Genomic DNA, 22,082 nt, shown 5'->3' with positions numbered 1-22,082 from the left:
CGCCAGGACCGAGACAGCACAGTACGTCAAACATACACGGCATCCTCGGTCCTGAGCAGGATAAGAACCAGTAAGTCGAAGCAGGGTGTCCGTCAGATGATCAGGACCGAGTAAGCACAGTACGTCAAACATACACGGCAGCCTCGGCCCTGAGGTAATGTGGTCTAGGCCGAACGTGGTGGTTAGCCACAGCACAGTACGTCAAACATACACGGCTCGCTCGGCCCAGAAGACCAGAATCCGGAACGGGATGTGATGTGACCTAGGCCGAGTGTGGTGGTTGGCCACAGCACAGTACGTCAAACATACACGGCTTACTCGGCCTAGGAGAGGAGTTCCACGAGGACATGCCAAAGAACCAGAAGGAGGCGGATGGATCGAGTGACGTGTATGGAGGGACGCTTGATGGCCCTGGGGGAGCGAGGCTTGACGGAAGATGGCACTGGAAGAGCGAGGCCTGACGCTTGATGATGCTGGAGGGGCGAGGGTCGATAGAGGATGACCTGTAGGAGCGAGGCTTGATGGAAGATGGCCTAGAGGAGCGAAGCTTGACGGATGATGGCTTGAAAGGGCAACGAAGGCGATGAGGTTGACAGCGAGAATATGAAGTATGGTGGATTGCAGAGCAGGAGTATGAGTAGGTCGATATGTGATGAACTGGGTTGGCGTGGGATGATGAGATGAGTTGGAATCAGTTGAATTGGAATGGGTTGAGTTCGGAAGACTTTAACTAGGAGGAATTGGAAGTTGCAGAGAGAGGAAAGTGTGGTCTTGGAGCACATGAAGCCTCAAATCGGCAAGCACGAAGCCTGGAGCCTAGGGCAGCTGCCATTGTCTTACGCGTCGTCGACGGCGCGAGATGAGGGAAACTTCGAAACAATCGACGAGATGGCAACAGCGAGGGCGACGACTCCAACAGGGGGGCATTGAAGATACCGGCAAGAACTGTGTCTCATACGCTCCTGCTATACAAGAAATGCAACTACCAGTCAATTATTTGCAAAGGTCATTAAATACCACCGAACATGTTCTTCTCACATCTCGATCTGTATGAATGTCGCTGTTAGTCACATCGTACACTTCAAAACAAGATGTGCGTTGGTTAGAAGGGATGCAATGGTTGAACAAGGCAGAAGAAAGGAGTTTAATTAACATATGAGATGCGGGATGATATGGAGAAACTGGAAGATGTCCCTCAAAAGAGGACAACCTATTTAACCTTCGATGGATATGCCTAAGGAAGTCTACGTCTTTTCATAGCATCCAGTCTTGCTTGTTGCCGTAGGCAGAGGACGACGGAAGTCACAGACTTTAGTACACTGGAAGGGCAGGACCGATCTGCAAACAGCGGTATCCCCTCTAGCGAGTCTTGCTTGAGGTGAATGCTAATGCACAGTTGATGTGTTCACCAATGGTCTCGAGTGTATCATCCTTGCTCGTCTTTCTTAACGCAATCATCCTATAACATCTTGCGGCGTTTCCGCAAGAAGCTCGCCCTCATCCATGTGAGTCAAGAGTGGATCTAACAATGACGCTATCTGAAAGCAGAGTCTTTAATTGTCAATCGTGAATTGGTATTGTTGTTTCATCTCTATAACAGACTATTCTTGCCTGCTGTGCCCAGAACGCCATGGTGAAGTTGTCATGAGAGGTATGAATTCCCTCCAGGCCCACTCGCTGATTAGAGACTGGAAACCTATCTTGGTGTCGCATCTCCAGCACCGCCTTCATCTTCTCTTCTCCTTCTCGCAATGGCCTTAAAGTATTGCGCCATCTGATCGAACTTGGTAACGAAGAACATTCCCTTTGAATCGTTCTGCCACGTCAAGACACCGATCGTGTCTGCATGTTGTACCGCTTTGAGGTACTCTTCTTGCGTGCCCACATCTCTGATCAAATAACCTGGTGTGGCTTTCATGCGCTCGTTTTCCAACTGCCATAACCGGATCTGATCGACTACTGTTGGTGGTAGGATTGGTGTCGATTTTCGCAGGATGGGGTGAGCATGTGTTGTTAGATATGTGATGATTTGATCGGCGGTGATGCCTGCAGCAATAGCTTGTTGGATTGATGACTTTGTAAGAGTTGCGGTCAACATGTTGGGAAAGCGAGTCTTGAGGTTGGCGAATAGGGATAGGATGGAAATGTTGAGCGGTGAGGATGTGTAGGCATAAATACGATAGTTTGTCTCGACGATGATGTAGCCCTTTTCTGTTTCTTGAGGAGCAACCATGTTTCCGCCTGTTGGAGTGACCCCAAGAGAAGTAGCTGAGATGGAAGTGTTAAGTAAGGCTGGCGAGTCGGACGTCAAAGTGGTGGCTAATCTTGTGGGATAGTAGCGTGACTTGTCGGATGCGCGACGGTAGACGATGCCAAAGTCGGATAGGTCGTCTAGCATATGTGCCTGAGTGGGAGTCAGGTTTTCAGTGGTGTATGAGACGCCCAGCTCGAGCGAACCCAGAGTGAAGAGGAAACTCAAGACATCGACAGCATCCATCTGAAGTCTTTCTGAAAGCTTCAGATACTCGATCAGCAATGTCCAGATCTGAGCGTTGGTTTCTTGTAGCAGGAACGAGAAACCATCGCGAGTGATGTATGCGTTCCGACCCTTGGTCATGACAAAGCCTCCACTCTCCAGCAGCTCTTTTGTTCCAGCTGTGATGTTGACAGCGCCACCGAGGCCTTGACCCGCACTACCGACGACATAGTATAAGATGCCTTCCCACTGTTGACGAGCATAGGTGTCAAGGAAATCCACGGTAACTTCATTTTTGTCTGGGGTGCTTGACGGCACACCGAAAGAGCGATGATCACCTCCGCCAGTGAGAGCCAGACGCAGAGACTTCCGGAAGGCTTTGTTGAGTTGGTATGCGGGTCTGTTCTGGTCGTTGCGGGTTTCTTCGAGGATCTTTAGGCGGCCGAGAATGTTGTTTGAGTAACCGCTTGCGCGCAGGCTGTCGACATCTGGCTTTACCCAGGTTTCGAGATCGGATATGGCTAGAGGGGAGGGCATGAACAGCATAGCCATGACCAGGTTCTTTGCTGGGTTGTGTCAGTAGAAGACTCGGGGAGTGCTGCCTCATGCGCACAACTCACCCAGATGCGGCAACATGCGACGGAAGATGGCCAAGGCAGTCGAGGGCTGCTGGTACAGTCTGTTGAAGATGATGCCCGGCTGGCCCTCGAGGTATTCGAGCGCCCGCTTCGAGGCAACCGACATGATGACTATCCTGCGTCGCAGAGCATGGTGAGCATGTGCAAGAGAGAAGCGAAATCATATCAAGCCTCCAGTTTCCCCACAGTCGATCACAAACGCTCCCTCCCCGACGTCATCACTGCCGACATTTTTCCATACCATCCTTTCACTTGATTGACTCACCTCTTCTGTTTCTCTTCTTTCGTTGCTCGGCCTGCACACCACCGAGGTCCCCAAAAGTCGTCTTCTACCTCGTGCTCATCTTCAAAAAATTCAGGTAGTCCTGTAGATTTACGCTGCTTCATCAATCACTTTCTGTGAATCGCTTCACAAACAAACTCGGATGTCAGGACCCGGGAAACCCTAGGTCACCTTCCCTTATAAACGTCTTGCTCATCCCTTTGCTCCAACCCATCTAACTCGCTACCATCTCCCTTGCTTCCTCTACATCCTTCTCAACATGGTCAAAATTGCCAACCTAGGAAGCAGCTTCTCCGCTGGCCCTGGCATTCCTCCCCAGATAAACACAGCAGCCAGTCGTTCCGGCGCAAATTTCGCACACCTACTTGCCGAACGTCTACATGCAGATCTAACAGATCTGAGTGTCTCTGCAGCTACACTTCTAAACTTACTAGACACACCACAAGTCGCCAACGGTCACACATTTCCACCTCAAATCCAGGGCGTTCCCGAGGATGCAGATATTGTGCTTGTACTGGGCGGCGGCAATGATATGTCCTATATTGGAGGCTTGTTTATGGAACATACATGGTTGATGACGGCTATGTCTGTGGTAAATCGTGTTAAGGGTGTTGCATCACCAACGATACCGAAACCTGCAGACGAAGAAGAGGTTATCAGACGATTTGGAAAAGTCCTTGATGCTGTTCATGCCAAAGCCCCAAAAGCACGCGTTATCGTCATCGAATATCTGACACTACTTGGATCTGATGTCAAGGCTGGAATCGACGTCCCCTTCAATGCAGAGAGACTGAAGCATCACCAGGCAGTTGCAGCCAGACTCCAGAGCGCCACGAGCAAAGCCGTCGAGTCTCGGTCAGAGTGGTGTGAACAGATACCAATGGCTGAATTGAGCCAAAGTCATGGGATTGGCAGTGCAGAGCCATGGGTGTTCGGTTGCACGGCGATGGAACAGTTGAGAGGCCAAACCTGGTATCATCCCAACGGCCAAGGCATGAAAGCTGTTGCAGAAATCTTGTTCGAACGTCTTAGGAAGGACCGAAGCGGCCTGAGTAAGATCTAGATCACGAAGAGCGATCGGAAAAGTTGACATTGTCATCCACTATATACCTCTCATCCCATTCCAAAGTTTCAAGCCTGCCCAAACTCCACGCTCCCAAATCAATATGCGATGCTGTACAAGATGCAACAGTGCTCAATCGCTATCGCTGTCGTCTAAGAACGGCAGTCTCGCTGTTGCTCTTGCTCGAGCAGGTCTAGCCTGCACGACATCCTCATCCTCATCTGCATCTACTGCAGCTGCAGCGTTAGTTTTAAGTGGCGATACAGTGTCCATAGGTGTGTCCTCTGGTGCATCTTCAACCTCACTGACTGCATCGACGTCCTCCATCTCCTCGTCCTGATCAATGTCACTGACCCGATCACTATCGCTATCAACAGTGATAGTCTTCCTCTTCTTGCCTTTAGCCGTCTTCTCTTTTGTGGTTTTAGCCTTGCGCTTGTTCTTCTTGCCAGCAGACTCATCAACCTCATGCAGCAATGCATTTCTGATAACACCACTAATCTTCTTCCTTCTCTCTTCTTCCAGTGCAAAGAACGCCGCATCCTTTTCTTCGTCATCTTCATCATCAGAATCCGTGATACGAAGTGCCGATTTGATCTTTGCGTTCTTTTCTCTTTCCCTCTCTTCTCTTTCCTGTTGTCGTAGAAGTCTCTGTGCTTCTGTGAGGTCAGGGGCTTTACGCTGCAATAATCTCTTTCTTGCTTTTGGCTTTTCGTAGTCGGCAGATCGGGATGTAGGGCCACCGGGTTCGAACAACGCGGCTGCTTGAGCATCGAGGTCGGAGAGGGTGTCGCCTTCTTCATCGCTATTGACTGCGCTGGCAGCAGCACTTTGATCTGCTCTGGCGTGTAAGCCCGCCGCACTCTTGCTTCTAAGAAGAGACTCAGGGGCTACACCGCCTTCGAAGGTTGGAAGATCAAACTCGAATTTTTTGATCAGAGCGAGGTTGGATAGTATAAGTGATGATGGCATGGAAGAAGGAACGATCCATGAAGCGTCTGGGTCGTCGTTTTCGCCAAGACGTTCAAGAGCAAGTAGTTTGAGAAGCAAACGCAAGAATTTGTCCTTGAAGAGGCTGAGTTTGCGTTCTTCGGTGTCGGGCTTGAGTGTGATGAAAGGAGCCTTAGGTTTGTCGGTTTGGTCTGCGGGCTCGACTGGTTCAGTTGGTGCTTCGGGGTCTTGGTTGTTCGCAGTATTTGTGGTCTCGGACTCGCCATTCGAAATGTTCTCAATGCTTGCCTGAGCAGCATGCAGATCTTCCCAAGACTTTCTGTCTTCTGCAGCAGAATTGAGAACGTTCTTGATCCACGCCAACGCGTCGAGTTTGCCTTGGTTGACAAGCACACTGACAGCAACAGCGATCTGCTCTTCCTGACTCAATCCAGGTTTCACTACCAACTCAGCTGGTGGTCTGGGTCTAGCTTTTGTAATCTCCATGTCGTAGCCATTCTCGAGGTAGAAGATTGTGTTCGGCATCTTTGTGAACAGCATCTCTACCATAAGCTCTCTACGCTGGTCAAGGTTCTTCAAACAGCGTCTGAAGATTTGCTTGACCAATTCTTCCCATTCTTTGAACAGAGGCATCTCTTTCGATAGTCCTTCTGGCCCTTTGATCATGCGATTGAACAAGTGTAGGATGTCAAGTCTGTACAAGAAGATTGTTCGTTCCATCTTGAAGGCGCAGCGGTAAAAGAAACGATGACATCTCTTCAGCTGCTCTAAGTCAAGATCTTTGTAGTAGCTCGTAAAGGTGACGAACGTGTTGACAGCACTCTCAGTCATGAACTTGCTGGCGAATCTTGTGAAATCGAACTTGCGCTCGCTCACTGCGCGCTGAGCATCAGCCCGATCCTCAGCCTCAGATGCTGCACCTTCGTCTTCGGCACCATTGGCTTGAGCTTCGGCTTTGCGCTTTCTTCTAGCACGTCGTTTTGAGCGAACTTGCATGTCGACGTTCTGTTTGCTGTAGCGTTCTAGCATGCGTAAGAAAGTGTGAGCCATGTCTGTGCATGCATCCAAGAATGCAAATCCTTGGCCATTGTATCCTCTAAGCACAGCAATGACTTGGTCGTGTGTGGTTTCCTCGTAGAAGATTCTGTTCTGGATGTTCTCGGCAATCTCCTGGTCATCTTCGGAAGCCGAGTCTGCCATTGCAGCCACTGTCAACAGGATTTGGGTAAACGCCCGCATACAAGCGTGCAGATCAGACCACTCCTTATCGTCCAAACTCTGCTGAATTTTTCGTCCCAGCAAGATGAAGTTTTCCTGGGTCATGACAGCGGCGATGTATGCAAAGGGCGAGTCTTCGACAGCAGCATCATGCACTTTGCCATTTCGCTTGAGCAAGTCTTGTCTAGCACGTTCCGCTTGCAGAAACCAACCCATCAGGTAGTAGTACTGACGGTTATGATATTTCTGAGCCCGCTCGGCCTCCGACGTGAGGGCACGACGAAGACTGTTGAAAAGCGGATTGAACGAGGAGTCTAGGAAATCCTCGACAAACTGACGGACAACTTTCCGTGTAGATTCGTCCAGGATGACGTTGTTGTCAAAGTCGTTGTTCTCATCTTGAACCTCTGTATTCTTCTTCCGACCCTTTGGCTTGTTCCAGAGTTTTGACTTATCCATTTGGTGTAGTGTCTTTTGCTCATCGAAGAAGACGTTTTGACCGCTAAGAGTGGATACTTTCTCATCCGGTCGCTTCACCCAAATCATGGTTCCGAAGCGGTGATGACGACTGGGAGCATTTCTTGCGTATGAGGCATTCATGGCCTTCTCTTTGTCCAGCAGAGCTTTGAACTCATCGTTCCTGGCATCTACCAGTTGCTTCTCATTCTTGAACAGGTCTTTGGGATCAATGCCTTTGAGCAGCTGGAAGAGAATATCCAAGAGGACGATATCGTGCATGGGGTACTCGTCGGTGACACTCGAGGCGATCGTGAGCAGGAGCTGCAAGACGTTCTGCTGGTGGAATGCATTGATGGTTTCCAGTCTGTTGATATCGTTGTTGTCGGATGAAGTCGGCAGGTCTGCTGGTTGTGCGATGATAGCAATATTCCGGAGGAAGTAGAGTACAACACCGATGATTGATTCGTCTCTGGGAGATCGATCGACTCTAGGTTGTGTGATGGCGGGAACGGCGACGCTGATTGCGGTACGAAGGATTTGGGCAGATTCCCAGTGTAGGACGGCACGCTTGTATTCGACCTGGGCTAGCCTGATGTAGGGGAGATGTCTATGAGTGTTGATGGTCATGGTCTCTTCTTTCCGTTCGATTGGCCATGTCAGAGTATTGAGCAAGTCGAGACAGCTAAGGGCGATTTTGGTTGCGAGGGCGCTGCGTTCAGTCTTGTCTCCTTGCTGAGCGAGGATAGGAAGTAGATCTCCTCTGAGAAGGTTTGCTTCGGCCATACATCTCTTGACATCGTGTCTGTTCATTCGGTCATCGTAAGAGCGGATCCATCGTGACAAGTCCTTCAAACAGGCCAGGGCGTCGTCTCCGAGAACATATTGGCCTTCGTGAACAGTACTACTGCCACCAATGGCCGAGACGAGCGAATAGATGTGGGCTCTGACCTCGGGGTCGACCGTCTGAGCCTTTTCGAAGACCTCCATGGCTGGCGTGTCTGTCGGTATACAACCAGAATCGACCCTGATGATAATATTCAGAGCACCCGCGTCGGTCAACGCGTCGCGCGTAAATTAGACCAAACAGATCAAACACTGCTCCTTATTCTTCGCTCCACACTGACGGCAGACCTCGGCATCGTCGGCCCCGGACTGCCGCATGTGATCGACGCATATCAAGCCATCTTTCGGATATTCTGTTTTTATTCTGCCACCGACCAACAGCTAAAAATCATGGCTTCTCTTTCATGCCGTTCCTGCTTGAAGCAGCTTCCCAAGAATCTGACATCTGCCCCCAAGAGACATTTCAGTGCTAGTGTTCGTTCCAATGCTGAAGTCAAGAAGCTCGGTGTTATTGGTGCCGGCCAGATGGTAAGAATCAAGCTTGTAGCATGACATGTCCCTAGAGTTTGACTGATCGTTGGTAGGGTCTGGGTATTGCTCTAGTTGCTGCATTGAGAGCCAAAGTACCTGTGACTTTGGTCGACAACTCGCAGGCTTCAATTGATAAGGGCCTCAAGTTTGCCGACAAGCTGTTAGCCAAGGATGTCTCCAAGCAAAGGATTACCCAGGATGATGCAGATGCTGCAAGACAACGTTTGACCCCTGCCAATGACATGAGTGCTCTTTCAGAAGTCGACATGATCATTGAAGCTGTACCCGAGATCCTCGATCTCAAAACAAAAATCTTCTCGCAAATGGCTAAACTGGCTCCCTCGCATGCCGTCCTGGCTACCAACACTTCCTCCATCAGCATCACCAAGATCGCTGCTGCTACCACAACCGACCCCAAAGATCTCTCTGCCGCCTCCAGGGTCGTTTCAACCCATTTCATGAACCCCGTGCCTGTTCAAAAAGGTGTCGAGATTATCACTGGTCTTCAGACTTCCCAAGAGACTCTCACGACCGCTGTCGAATTCTGCAAGCGCATGGGAAAGATCCCCTCCGTCAGCCAAGATAGTCCTGGTTTCCTTGCCAACCGCATTCTTATGCCCTACATCAACGAGGCCGTCATCTGTTTAGAGACTGGTGTTGGTTCTAAAGAGGACATTGATGCTATCATGAAGAACGGCACCAACGTCCCCATGGGTCCTCTGCAGCTTGCCGACTTCATCGGTCTTGACACATGTCTGGCCATCATGCGCGTCTTGCATCAGGAGCTTGGTGACTCCAAATACAGACCCTCCGTTCTCTTGACCAAGATGGTCGATGCTGGCTGGCTAGGTAAGAAGTCCGGCAAGGGCTTCTACGACTACTGAGCCTTCAGTATGGAGCGAAGGTGATATAGTGTCTGATAGCGGCGATTTTGAATAGATGATGAGAATTAACTGATCTGTCGCACTTACATTTACCTTGATTAGCACGATCATTGCCAGACCGACACGGGATAGCCATCAGGGCTGTTTTGAAAACACCTTATTCGGTAAGGGTGGTATGCTTAAGAGAGTCTCCGATAATGTGCACTGGATGCCACGCGATCTTAGAGAGGAGAGTTAGTTTCGGCGTCGAGTGAACAACCTCGTGGCAACCACGACGCTCTCCTCATCGCACCTCCTTCAACATTATTGTTACAACCAAAATCCATCACACTCCTTGCTGGCTTCTTGCTTTCTTCATCATCACTGTCCTTACTTGCCATCATCACACTCATTGACAATCACAACAGATCTGATCCAGCACTTTGTTCATTACCAAAATGCCAGCTCGACAACAATCATCTTCCTCTGAGATCGCTTTGTCGTCGAGTCCGACCTCACCTAATCCCAGATCTTCTCTACGCCGCTTGAGCTCTCTCGCCAACCTTCATCAATTCAATCCTTTCAACTCTTTCAATCGCAGACGCTCGAGTCATAGCACCCAGAACTCTGACGAGGATCCATATCTCCTCAGCACCTATCAACAAAGACCGCAAAATCAGCAAAGTCGTCAGACCTACGTTCCACTATCTGACGAACCATTGCCTGCGTTGCCTAAGAGTCGCACTTTCAGCAACCTGCCCCGGACGCGAGCTCGCAACAATTCTAAACCACCAGTATCTCTGAAGCCGCCATCACGCATCCCGACACCTACAATGAGTTCCAGTGCGAAGTCGAGGTTGGCCAGTGCAACCAAAAGTATCCTCAAAGTTAGCAACCGACGCGTGCTTGTCCGATCAGATACTGAGCCCTTGTTGGTCTCAAACTATTCACATGAGATTCCAACCTCAACCAATGTTCACAAGGAGAATGACCCAATCAATGTTTACACATCAGACCCGACGATTAATCGGATCGAGTTGCCGCAAGTTCCACTGTATCCTCTCGAGTTGGAGGTCAAAACTTTTAACCCAGTCAAACGACTTCAGACCCCGGTAAATCGTATACCAAAACCACCTCCGAGAAGGGACTCGTTGCAACAATCTACATCTTGCACCCCATCAACCAAGAAACCCTGTCCCAAGGTTCCAAAGACTCCAGTCACCGTGATATCGAAGCCAAGAAGACAGACAATGCTTGCCCCAGAAGCTGTTCCTCTGCATTCTGTCCATGATAAGGGAAAGTATCGCTCTTCATTCAGCTCTGACATTCAATTTTGTCAACTGCTCACACCTCGCGCCGCACCGACGCACTCACCATCTTCTTGCCCACGCCCTTCGGCTACCTGTCTCCGGCCTGACGACAGTACTAGCAACATCAACATGGCCAGTGACTTTGTCACGTCAGCCCAGTCGACTGCTTACTGGAGTGGCCGCCTGATGTCACAGTTCGACAGGCGACGCAATGAGGAACTCCAAGCGCTCTTGAGCCGTACCGAGCTTGGACCAGCCTATCCTGAGAATGACCTGAACACCTGTCTCAGGGAGTTGCAGAAAAAATGTGTGACTGAAGATGCGAGACTGAGCTTCGCAATGTTCAAGGCTAGAGTGTATGTCAAAGCAGGAACGTTGGGAACAACTGTAGGCGTGGTGGAGACTGGGATTGAAAGTAGAGGCAAGCACATGGTTAAAGCGTAGACTGCTGCTGGAACACGAGTCTCGTCTGCCGTTATTGTTCAGGGCAAGGCGAACAACGACTTGAAGAACAGAAGGTCCTCATTGGTGGAGAAGCTGAAAGGGAAGATTTGAGTATGTTCAGTCGAGGGTGCGGTTTGTGTAATAGTGCGAGCACGATGGAAACTGGAGTAGTCAGTAGTCCTTCTAGTGCATGGGCTATATTGGCGTAATGGTAGAAGTATATTCATTCATGCTACAGCTGTTCCTTTCTTGAGGCTTTTCCGTAGCTGACTTCTATATGCCACGTTCTCTTGATCTATTCTTGCGAACCAGTACAAGCACTCAACCGATCGCTACACTCAGATCTGCGGTTTTTCAATTTAGCCGTCCGGCTTATTCAGACTTCTTCTCTGGCTTTGGCGATAACTCCTCGACGATGTTGTTTGGATCCTTCCAAGCGAGAGTGACGTATCTGTTTTGTGGTTCTGTTAGCAATCCTCCCTCAGACCGCTCGATGGGGCAGAGGCTGGCTCACTTGGTATGACTTCCTCTAGCGACCAATTCTTGCTTTTCATTGTGGAAGTTTATGGATGTGTAGGCGAGGGTTTTGCCGACTATGGTAGCGTTAGCCATATACAGGGTTGAAGGGACCCAAGAAAAGGGTCCGTGGTGGGCGAGATCCAAGACTTACATTTGTCACAAGTGACTTCCTGTTCGAGCCAAGAGATATATGTCAGTACTGATTTCTTTTGCAAATGACTGAGCTCCTGGTGGGAGGTCGAATCACATACCGCACGGATCAAATCTCCAATCTTGCCGCCAGAGTTCAGGTAAGTGACTATTTCGCAATGATTAGCACTTTTCTGCGCTCATCTCATGATTGTATGCATACCATTGAGATCAGTAGAAACTCCAGTAGCAAATAGGCCTCGAGAAGCTACGGCTAGAGAACCGCCTAGATCTACCATGCTGGCTATGGTCCCGCCATGCAGGATGTTAAGACGGTTCTGTTGGGGTACGTGTTAGAGAAGGGAGGGAGGGAGGAGGCAGAGGAAGGGGAGGAAGAGGCATACGGTGTGGTGTTTCTCGATGGGGAGTTCGAAGTTGACGATGCCGGGGCGTGCTGCTGTTACGCGGAGCTGATCGACGAGGTGAGTCAGTACTGGTGACCTGTGATGATAGATGTCTGTAGAAAGGTAGCAGGTTCAGAAGAGTCGCGATGCGTGGTCTCTTGATCTTCTGGAGCGTGCATAAGGTTGGTGATAGCGATGCCAGCAAGAAAGATGTATCAAGAATGCTCCAGAAACCTGGCTACTCAATCCAGTACAACACTCACCCCATTGAGAAGTCTAGAGACTCAACACATCAGTCTTCGTCCTAACTAGTAGTTTTCATCTCAATTGGCATATCTCACCTTGGCTCTAGACCAGAATTGGCCTGGAAAGATTCCCTACAAACGCCAGGTCAGTCTTTGATCAAACGTCAGATCGTCAAGCAGCTTACAGGACACTCTGTACAAACTTTAAACACTTTTGAGATGACATTGTTGTTTGATCTGTGGATTGTTGATAGCAATGCTCTAGAGATGATGTAAGGTTAGCGATGGGTCGAGTTTACCCGAATGCCGAAGGTTCCCGAGAACCTTTGAGATTGGGGTAACCCTGTCGTATATCTTACCTAGCACTGGCGACGACAAGAATATCAAAGCAATCCAGCTCCCATGTGGAGGTGTTTCAAATGACTTAGTACCCTTCTGGGACATACAAGAGAGTGGATCACAACCGTGAAAACATATCGCAAGGTTGAGATCGAATTTGTGCAAGGTTTCAAAGCTGGACGGTGGGTCTAACGCCAAACAAATGCTCGATTTTGGATATCATAAACAGGAAATAAAGTAAAAAGGTGGCAGAGCAATTATCCCTCGTCTCTGTCCATGGCATCTCTCTTGCCCTTTCCTCTAGGTCCACCTCTGCCACCACTCTTCGCCTTCTCATGCAGATCCTTCATTTCTCTGACAGCCACGCGTTGAGCCTCGGACACCTTTTCGGCAAAGACCATGACCTGATCTCGAGGAGCATCGTGCTCAGGCAACTTCTTGGCCAAAGCCTTTTCTATCCTTTGGTAGACCTCGACATCGTATTGTGTGACAAAAGAAACAGCTCTTCCTGCTTTGCCAGCACGAGCGGTACGACCAACTCTATGGACGTAAGTCTTGCTGTCCGGAGGAAGATCGAAGTTCAGGACCAGATCGACTGAAGGAATATCTAGACCACGGGCTGCGACATCGGTGGCTACCAGGATATCACGGCTTCCAGCTCTGAACTTTGACAGAGCGCCCAGACGTGCTGATTGAGAGAGTTGTCCGTGCAGAGGAATGGCGCCGAATCCAAGAGCTCGCAGTAGGTATGCCAATCGTTGCGTCTCGTTGACAGTGCGAGTGAACAAGACAGTGCTTTGACCGGCGAACTCGTTGAGAATATAGACCAGGTAGATATCCTTGAACTTGTGGGGGATGAAAAGATATGATTGGATCAAGGTGCTGACAGTCTGGTAGCTGGAAGAGGAAATGCTAACTTTCATAGGGTTCGAAAGCGAAGCTCGTTGCAGAGACTCAACCTTGGAGGACATGGTAGCGGAGAAGAGGTAGGTGCGTCTTTCTTTCGGGATGACTTTCAAAATTTTATCAAGGATAGGACCAAAGTCGAGATCCAAAAGTCTATCGGCTTCGTCCATAACCAGATACTTGAGAGTGCGCAGAGAAAATCCCTTTGTGTTCTCGAGATGATCGAGCAGACGTCCAGGAGTGGCAACAATAATATGAGGCTTCTTTCCGAGAGCAATAGCTTGAGGAACCATATCCATACCTCCAACAATGACAGCACACTTGACACCAATCAGGGACCCCAAGGCCTCGAATTGTTTGCTGATCTGGTAGGCAAGTTCTCTTGTTGGAGCCAGAACAAGACCGAACAAAGACGAGGGAGTTTCCATCAAAGCTTGTAGAATGGGCAAGGCGAATGCAGCCGTCTTTCCTGAACCAGTCTCGGCGAGACCGATGATGTCCCTTCCTTGAAGGGCAAGCGGAATAGATTCTGCCTGGATTGGTGTAGGTTTGGTGAAGTTCATGGCTTCACATGATTCGGCCAGAGCATCGATAATTCCAAGATCGCGGAAAGACTTTGGTGCTTTGGCATCGTCTTCATCGTCGGCAGGTGCAGGGACGTCGTCGGACTGGTCTTCTTCGTCCTCCTCTTGTGCTTTGCGCTTTCTGTCTTTTTTGTCCTTCTTTTCCTTGACTTCTTCAGAGGCAGCCTTCTTGACAGCCTTCTTGGCCAGGTTCTCGACGGGTTCCTTGGTGTCGTCTATGCGGTCCATGGTCTTCTTCGAGGGCTTGGATTGGCGCGGAGCCTCTTCGCTGAAGCTGGAGCGTTCATGTTGAACCTTTCTCTTTTTCAGAGCCGACATTATGAAGGCTGTATCTCGGAATGAGATTGTAAGCCTGTCTCGTCGGAGAAATGCGAGGGTTGGCGCGTGCTGGGAAAGTGCTATGGGCGAAAATAAAAAGTTGTAAAAGGCAGGCGCCAGTCCAGACAAGCTCCGGCTTTAACCCACGTCACAGCATTTTTATCGCCGAAGCACAGACCGGCCTTCAGCAACTTGCAAAGAAATTTTGGTGCCAGTCGACTCGACAAAACATCAACACAACCTGATATCTCACAATGGCCAAAAGAAGAGTGAAGAAGCGCACCCATGCTGGCGCAAAGCCTGCCGCTCCTGGTATGGCCGCCGCGCTGGCCAGCGAGACAAAGGCCCCCAAGAGCATGGTCATCCGTATCAACGCTGGTGAGGTCGGCCCAAGCATATCGCAGCTTGTCAGAGACACTCGTTTGATGATGGAGCCCGGTACCGCAAGTCGCCTGAAAGAGCGCAAGTCCAACAAGCTGCGCGACTTTGTCACCATGGCTGGTCCTCTTGGTGTCTCTCACCTTATGCTTTTCTCTCGCTCCGATGCTGGAAACACGAACCTGCGCATCTGCACCACTCCCAGAGGTCCCACATTACATTTCCGCGTTGAGAAGTACTCGCTCTGCAAGGACGTCCAAAAAAGCATGCGTCGCCCAAAGGGTCAGAACGGTGCCGAATACTTGACCTCGCCTCTTCTCGTCATGAACAACTTCATGCAATCCGACAAGCTACAGGATGCTGCCAAAGACACAAAGTCCGACTCGAATCCCATTCCCAAAAACCTCGAATCCCTGACGACGACAATCTTCCAATCCCTCTTCGCTCCCATTTCTCCTCACACCACGTCCCTCAAGACCATCAAGCGTGTCATGCTGCTCGATCGCAAACCTGCAAACGATCCCAACGACCCCCACGCATTTGTGTTGCAATTGCGCCACTACGCCATCAACGCCGTGACCCCCAAGTCTGCCCTTCCGAAAGCCCTGCGCAAACTCGAGCAGGCCGACCACCTTAAGCGCGGTGACAGCTCTCGCCTTCCCAACCTTGGAGCCCTCGACGATGTCGCAGACTACCTTTTGGACCCTACCGCTTCCGGTTTCACCACTGCCTCCGACACAGAAGCTGACACTGACGCCGAGATCGAGGTTCTGGCCGTCGAGAACCGCAAAGCCATGTCAAAAGAGGAACGTCAACGCATCCGTGACGCTCAACGTGCCAAGGTCACGGGAGCCAACGCCGAAGGCGTCAACCCTGAGGGTGCTGCACGCCCAGCTCCCCAACCTCGCAAATCAAAGACACAAAAGAAGGCTATCAAACTGCAAGAGCTGGGTCCTCGCATGACACTTCGTCTGACGAAGGTCGAGGAGGGTCTTTGTGGTGGCAAAGTCCTGTGGCATGAGTACATTAGCAAGAGCAAGGAAGAGCAGAAGCAGCAAGACAAGGCTTGGGAGATCAAGAACAAGGAGAAGGCTGAGAGAAGACGCATCCAAAAGGAGAACGTCGAGAGAAAGAAGAAGGAAAAGAAGGCTAGAGGCGAAGAGGTCGATGACGAAGACGAAGAAATGCTCGATGACGAGGACTTCGACGACGATGTCTGGCACGAAGACGCTGATGCTGGTGCAGATGATGATGACGAGGAAGGTGAGGAGGAAGAATCAGAAGATGACGAGGACGAGGACATGGAGTAAGCCTCTCCATCTGCATTTTCATCATTCTTCAAATCAGCATGCCTGTCTTTGCATCTTGTTCAAAAGTATGGAGTTTGTGGCGTCTCACTGGGGCAGGAGCATTTGGCCGTGATATCCCTTAAATGAGTTGAGTTTGTATATATGCCTGAGAAATCTAGATCTCTCTACCGCACACCCCTTGTCCTTTCTTGTCAATGAAGCACTCAACCTGAGTGGCCAGCTTCTCCAACACTGACAGACCAACGAATCATGGTACGTAGGCAATTAGATTGTATGTATCATAAAAAGCTGATCATTTTCAGTACATCACTCCAAGATAGCCCACTTGAGCTTTGTCCAAAGGGGGTGCCTTCGAAACCGAATTGTTTGCAGTCCCTGAAGATATGGGCATGGCACTGTGTGTGCATCGTCCTTCTGATGTCCTGTTCCTTGACGAGGACCATCCCATGTTTCCCCCACGAGTGGAAGTCATCAACTCAACCCAAGACGGCCTCGAAGTTGAAGCTCGACGGCAACAACGCTCTGAAGAACAAAGACTACATCAAGGCCAATCGATGCTACACAAAAGGCTACAAATCTGCCCAAGACATGTTCCAGCAAATGTTGGCCACGCTTCCATCTGATCACGACGGTCTGCGAGAGCTCAAGCGCACCGAGTCGCGTAGTCACGAGACTGAAAATGGTGTTTTTGACTAGAGGATCTCAGAAACAACAAACTATCGCTCCGAGCAAGCTACCTTCGTCGTACTAGTATTCGCGAGGCTGATGGCAGCTCCAAGGGCCTTTTCGCCACAGACGATATCATGGCTGGACAGATTATTCTCTGTGAAAAGGCTTTTGTCGCATCGAACACTCCCAAAAACTCGCCAGCCTTGAGTGTGATCATCAACCCTACCAACAACATGGGCATGCACGGCAGTTACGCCGCTTTGTGGATTAACACTGTACGCAAGTCTTTCCACAACCCATTTCATAACATCAACAACTTGTACGATGGCACACCTCGTTCTGCTGCATCAGCCGCAGATTCAAGTCTCCTGGTTGTTGATGGCATGCCGGTGATCGATGTTTTCCGTCTCCAAAACACCCTTGAGCACAACAGCTTCGGTTTTGAAGCTGACAAGGATAGGGTTTGCGTTGATGTCGTGAAGGCTATCAGAAACAACTCCTCTGGTGTTTGGACTCAAGCTTCTCACATGAACCATTCTTGTCTCTTCAACTCCAGCCGTGGCTTCGTCGATGATTTCATCGTTGAGATCAGGCTGGCAACGAGACTCTTGCCAAATATACTAGAGCCTTAGCCCGGCAGCATGGTCGACTACAAGGGTTTCGTTGATTGAGTAGTCGCTCGAACGGAACGTGGTAGAGGTTGGAACACAAAGACAGAAGGATGCAACAATCATGAAGCATATAACGAAGTAGCCTGCGGTGTCGGAGAGCTTCCAACAATGAGTTCATACAGATGTCTCTTTCGCATGAAAAGTAAGGCACAAGATCCAGTCTTCCAACGTGATTCGATCAGTTCCGGTGGGCTTTACAATGGTGTTGACGAGAAGCGTGGCCTTGCACAATAGATTGGCCGTGCTAGATATCACCAACGATGTGCTAGTCCGAGTGTCTATTTGACAAGGCACTTGATTGTAGCTAAGTAAAGTCAGTCGTGCTTGCGATAAGGAGGTACCGATCTACATATATACATGACGCGTTGAGTGCCAAGACCCGAGGGACGGCAGCGAGGTCGATATGTGTAACATCAACCTCTTGCCCTGTATTATTGTTGGCATCGCTGTCGCAGCTCGTGCTTCCACTTCTTGTCAATAACAGCCGTCAAAAATATGGTAGTGGCGGTGAAACGCGCGATACTGCTTGCGTCCGCAGCCATATCGTTCTCGTTCAAGAGGTTCGCCCCCGAACGATTACTGCATGAGTCGTTATGGCAAACAACAGCAGCCATTTTCTTCAGCGTGATCACTGTGCGATTCTTCTGGGCTTCTTTTGTCTATCCGTTTTTCTTTTCCTCTTTGCGTCACCTTCCTCAACCCAAGCAGACGTCGCTTATCTTCGGACAATTCCTCAGGATCATCAAAGAGCCCACCGGCGTCCCTCACCGAGAATGGATGGAAGAAATTCAGAATGACGGGTTGATCTACTACAGAGGCCTTTTCAATGCGGAGAGAGTGATGGTCACCACACCCAAAGCACTCAGCGAAGCAGTAACCTTGAAAAGCTATGATTTGATCAAACCACCCACTTTGATCAAAGGACTTGCCCGAATCCTCGGATATGGCGTTCTCTTGACTGAAGGCCAGGAACACAAGGTTCAACGTAAGAACTTGACGCCGGCGTTCAGCTACCGCCATATCAAAGACCTTTATCCTGTTTTCTGGGAGCAATCTCGAGATATGATCCTGGGCATTGATAAGGAAATCTCAATCAAGACAGACGAAAAGACTATCGCCGAGGTGGAAAAAGTTGAACATGAAATCAATGTTGACGGCTGGACTTCTCGTGCCACCCTCGACATCATTGGTGTAGCTACAATTGGAAAGTCATTCGGCGCGATAGAAGACCCCAACAGCAAGCTTTACCAGACTTACCAAACACTTTTCAAACAGGACTGGCAAACACAATTGGTCGGATTCTTGAACACGCTTCTGCCTTTCTGGCTTATCAGAGTACTGCCGATACCGCGCAATGTTAAGGTTGAGAGGGAACGCGTATATCTTAGCAAAATCTGTTTTGAAATGCTCGCAGACAAGAGAGCAAAGATAGCTGCTGCGAAGAGAGATAAGATATCCGATGAGACTGCTGGCGGAGTCGACATTCTGAGTGTCGCAATGCAGAGCGGAGCCTTCACTGATCATCAGATCGTTGATCAACTGCTCACTTTCCTGGCCGCCGGCCATGAGACAGTATGGAAGATCCTATGGTTCTTTGGTATTCGATCGCTGACACGGCTTGCTACAGACTGCGACAGCGATGACATGGGCTGTTTATACCCTGGGCAAGTTCCCCGAAGTACAACAGAAGCTGCGCGATGAGTTGCGTGCCTCTAATCTTCCGGATATCCGCGACACCACTGCGCATATTACTGCCGAGCAGATCGAGCAGCTACCTTACCTTCATGCTGTGACCAATGAGGTTCTACGCTTCTACTCTCCTGTTCCGGCGACCATCCGCATCGCTGCAAAAGACGTCGTTCTCTCAGGACAATTGATTCCTGAGGGTACAATGGTTATCACGCCCCTTATAGCTGCGAACCATAACTCGTCGATGTGGAACGAAGATCCTAAGATTTTCAATCCAGACAGGTGGATGGGTCCTGGTAGAGCGAACACTGGAGGAGCCGAAAGCAACTATTCGAACATGACCTTCTCTCACGGGCCAAGAGGATGCATTGGAGCCAGTAAGTCGATGGAGAGATACTGCCGTACTATCGCTCACTCTTTCCAGGTTTCGCCAAAGCGGAATTTGCTTCCTTACTCGCCGCTTGGGTTCTTGGTTTCGAGACCACACTGGTCGACCCGAACATGAAGGATCCAGATGTGACTGGTGGTATCATCAGAAGAATCAAAGGAGGTCTTCGTGTCAAGGTTACTCGAACGAATTCTTGAAAGATGATTGGGAATTGGATTTACTCTGCGGCAATATATCACACATTTTCACAAGAGATTCTGGCCCCTCTGCTTATATTGACTTGGATTTAGTGGTCTCTTGGCTCTTCGGCATGGATGAGTATGGCGTGATCTCGAGTACTTGGTGAGTCTATATAATATAGCCGGAAAATTCTCGGCTTCATGATCGACAATAGCGCAACCTGGACGCAGATGCCCAAACACAATCAATGCTCTACCGTGGCGCAATCTTAGTCTCAAAGGGTCCTCGCTTGTAGACAAACTAGAGGTCCTTGCTTCCATACGAGGACTCAACCAGAATCCTTCCGATGCGAGCTTTGATCAAGTCTAGTAACACGCCGCCATCATATTATAGGTTTCTGGGTCTTCGGCCGTGTTTAAGTCTAATTGGAGCGAGAGAATTATAGCACGTCTCAAGAGATCAGCCACTTTGCCTCGAGAACCGATGTTTGAGCAAGGTAAGCGACGTTATGAGCCGTTGTCTTTTGAGATCTCATGGTGATGAGTGTTGGGCCATGTCTGCTGTTGTGCAAGTCGTTCTTTGTTTGACCATTATTTTCTATGTTCCTGTCGTAGAGTAGCCATCGATCCTGTCGGTATGGGTTACAATATCTCTGGCGAGGCCGTCATGGTGAGTTCTTTTCTCCCGCAACAGCAAAGTTCTACTAACCGCCTCAAGGCCATCGAATGGACGCTTTTTGCACTGGCATACTGTCTTGTAGGACTTCGGATTGGTGTGCGAATCGCCCGGAGGCAGCAGAAGCATGTGATCCTTTCAGACTGCTTGTTGATAGCATCTGCGCTCGATTGCTTGGGACTAATCATATGTGAGTGTTCTTTGATTGTTGATCCTATACCATGCTGACGAGAAGTGACAGGTGATACATGGACATATGCTCTGGGTGGCATGCGATACATACCACAAGGTCAAGCATTATCAGCAGCTGATATGAAGAATGAAGTTACTCTGGACAAGGTAAGTGCATTTCTGATCTTTTTTAGGCAAGTGCTGATCAAGCATCGAAGATATCCTTCGCCTCCAACTACTTCTACGACACGGGTATGTACTGGCCTAAAGCCGCATTGATTGCTCTCTACTTCAAGATCATTCCGAGCACCATGCCGCGACTACGGACATCGCTATACGTTGTCACTGGTTTTGTAGTCGCGTGCGCCCTTACCACGTGCATGCTCGACACTCTGTGGTGCGCGCCAAACGTTGCAAGCAACTGGTCATTGGAGGACGGTGCATGCTCGACTTTTAATTCGCTTCTTGTTCTGCAGATCGATTGGGCGATGAACTGCTTCTCCGATATTGCAAGTAAGCATAGTCATTATCTCATTAGACTTCTCGGAACAGGAAGTCGCTAATCTTCAGTGAACTAGTCTTCGTCCTTCCCTTTCCTCTTCTGCGTCATCTCCATCTCAATCGCAACCAGATATACGGACTACTGCTCACGTTTGCGCTCGGGCTCGCGACCATCGCCGTCAATCTCGCTCGCTTCATCACAATTCAAACCGGCAACAATTGGAACGCTGTATTCATATGGTCCATGGCCGAGATGGCCGTCGCAATCATCGTGGTCTCTCTTCCCGCGCTGAAGACCCTCCTCCGTCGCAAAAACAAGACTTCTACAACATCAAAGTCATATTCTGATGGACAACACTATATGGTCACGGCGTCGCGAGGAAGATCTTTGTTCGGAAGAGGTGACCCTTTAGATGATGAAGGCAGCGACGTGGAGCTCAATCGTATTGTGGGAAAGCGAGATGTCATTTACAAGACCAAGGAGGTCAGTGTTGATTCGCGACCTATCGAGGATAGTGATGATGGAGGGCCGCTTGTTCTGGCTTGGACAAATAATGGCTATGATGGAAGAGCTGGGAAAAGTGGTGTCTGACATGCGTCTCTACCTGATCATTCGAACATTCATCCTCAAAACAAGCTCAAGAAACAGACAACAAAACTCAGCAAACGATCTATCACCAGACAGCAGAGTCAGTTTCACAGTATGAGTCTACAAGCATTTACATATTTCCCACTCCGAGGTCCCAGAGGATGGAAATCGCATGCTCATCGAAGATCGGCAGATTCTAGATTTTGTCTCGTGAGACAAGTCATAAATCGAAACAACGATAAAACTCGCCACGAGAGTTTGTTGTACTATCTCAACCATGACTATACGAGAAGGAGCCGATGTATTAATATACAGTCCCGGTAGACTGGGTTGCCGAG

At 49.6% G+C, this 22,082-nt stretch overlaps 10 protein-coding genes across 10 annotated transcripts; 6 read left to right on the top strand and 4 right to left on the bottom strand.

Annotated features, from left to right (window-relative positions):
* Nucleotides 1–1,696: 1,696 nt before the first annotated feature.
* Nucleotides 1,697–3,220, bottom strand: M437DRAFT_40934 (transcription factor Tfb2; the record flags this gene model as incomplete). The annotated part of the gene is made up of 2 exons (XM_041020280.1): nucleotides 1,697–3,042; nucleotides 3,097–3,220. 2 exons carry the CDS (start codon nucleotides 3,218–3,220, stop codon nucleotides 1,697–1,699), a joined length of 1,470 nt encoding a protein of 489 aa, XP_040883107.1.
* Nucleotides 3,221–3,656: 436 nt separating this feature from the next.
* Nucleotides 3,657–4,460, top strand: M437DRAFT_72901 (SGNH hydrolase; the record flags this gene model as incomplete). Its single annotated transcript, XM_041025929.1, has 1 exon — nucleotides 3,657–4,460. The coding sequence occupies one exon, from the start codon at nucleotides 3,657–3,659 to the stop codon at nucleotides 4,458–4,460; it is 804 nt and encodes a 267-aa protein (XP_040883106.1).
* A 132-nt stretch (nucleotides 4,461–4,592) lies between these two features.
* M437DRAFT_72900 (timeless-domain-containing protein) lies at nucleotides 4,593–8,075 on the bottom strand (the record flags this gene model as incomplete). Its single annotated transcript, XM_041025928.1, has 1 exon — nucleotides 4,593–8,075. The coding sequence occupies one exon, from the start codon at nucleotides 8,073–8,075 to the stop codon at nucleotides 4,593–4,595; it is 3,483 nt and encodes a 1,160-aa protein (XP_040883105.1).
* A 246-nt stretch (nucleotides 8,076–8,321) lies between these two features.
* M437DRAFT_81916 (uncharacterized protein) lies at nucleotides 8,322–9,346 on the top strand (the record flags this gene model as incomplete). The annotated part of the gene is made up of 2 exons (XM_041027648.1): nucleotides 8,322–8,459; nucleotides 8,516–9,346. The coding sequence occupies 2 exons, from the start codon at nucleotides 8,322–8,324 to the stop codon at nucleotides 9,344–9,346; spliced, it is 969 nt and encodes a 322-aa protein (XP_040883104.1).
* Nucleotides 9,347–9,783: 437 nt separating this feature from the next.
* Nucleotides 9,784–11,079, top strand: M437DRAFT_40381 (uncharacterized protein; the record flags this gene model as incomplete). Its single annotated transcript, XM_041020185.1, has 1 exon — nucleotides 9,784–11,079. One exon carries the CDS (start codon nucleotides 9,784–9,786, stop codon nucleotides 11,077–11,079), a length of 1,296 nt encoding a protein of 431 aa, XP_040883103.1.
* A 372-nt stretch (nucleotides 11,080–11,451) lies between these two features.
* Nucleotides 11,452–12,602, bottom strand: M437DRAFT_40530 (esterase; the record flags this gene model as incomplete). Its single annotated transcript, XM_041020209.1, has 9 exons — nucleotides 11,452–11,530; nucleotides 11,594–11,672; nucleotides 11,750–11,768; nucleotides 11,850–11,896; nucleotides 11,951–12,065; nucleotides 12,132–12,197; nucleotides 12,395–12,407; nucleotides 12,473–12,508; nucleotides 12,562–12,602. The coding sequence occupies 9 exons, from the start codon at nucleotides 12,600–12,602 to the stop codon at nucleotides 11,452–11,454; spliced, it is 495 nt and encodes a 164-aa protein (XP_040883102.1).
* A 370-nt stretch (nucleotides 12,603–12,972) lies between these two features.
* Nucleotides 12,973–14,433, bottom strand: M437DRAFT_41709 (putative ATP-dependent rRNA helicase rrp3; the record flags this gene model as incomplete). The annotated part of the gene is made up of 1 exon (XM_041020426.1): nucleotides 12,973–14,433. The coding sequence occupies one exon, from the start codon at nucleotides 14,431–14,433 to the stop codon at nucleotides 12,973–12,975; it is 1,461 nt and encodes a 486-aa protein (XP_040883101.1).
* Nucleotides 14,434–14,777: 344 nt separating this feature from the next.
* Nucleotides 14,778–16,211, top strand: M437DRAFT_41124 (Brix-domain-containing protein; the record flags this gene model as incomplete). Its single annotated transcript, XM_041020325.1, has 2 exons — nucleotides 14,778–15,767; nucleotides 15,819–16,211. 2 exons carry the CDS (start codon nucleotides 14,778–14,780, stop codon nucleotides 16,209–16,211), a joined length of 1,383 nt encoding a protein of 460 aa, XP_040883100.1.
* A 1,835-nt stretch (nucleotides 16,212–18,046) lies between these two features.
* M437DRAFT_81911 (cytochrome P450) lies at nucleotides 18,047–19,825 on the top strand (the record flags this gene model as incomplete). Its single annotated transcript, XM_041027647.1, has 3 exons — nucleotides 18,047–19,123; nucleotides 19,179–19,617; nucleotides 19,665–19,825. 3 exons carry the CDS (start codon nucleotides 18,047–18,049, stop codon nucleotides 19,823–19,825), a joined length of 1,677 nt encoding a protein of 558 aa, XP_040883099.1.
* A 649-nt stretch (nucleotides 19,826–20,474) lies between these two features.
* On the top strand, nucleotides 20,475–21,747 carry M437DRAFT_72894 (uncharacterized protein; the record flags this gene model as incomplete). The annotated part of the gene is made up of 5 exons (XM_041025927.1): nucleotides 20,475–20,477; nucleotides 20,526–20,673; nucleotides 20,725–20,822; nucleotides 20,873–21,167; nucleotides 21,233–21,747. The coding sequence occupies 5 exons, from the start codon at nucleotides 20,475–20,477 to the stop codon at nucleotides 21,745–21,747; spliced, it is 1,059 nt and encodes a 352-aa protein (XP_040883098.1).
* Nucleotides 21,748–22,082: the final 335 nt, after the last annotated feature.

The sequence above is a fragment of the Aureobasidium melanogenum genome (assembly GCF_000721775.1).
Source record: "Aureobasidium melanogenum CBS 110374 unplaced genomic scaffold scaffold_3, whole genome shotgun sequence".
Classification (NCBI taxonomy): domain Eukaryota; kingdom Fungi; phylum Ascomycota; class Dothideomycetes; order Dothideales; family Saccotheciaceae; genus Aureobasidium; species Aureobasidium melanogenum.
This window is presented reverse-complemented; position numbering and strand designations above follow the sequence as displayed.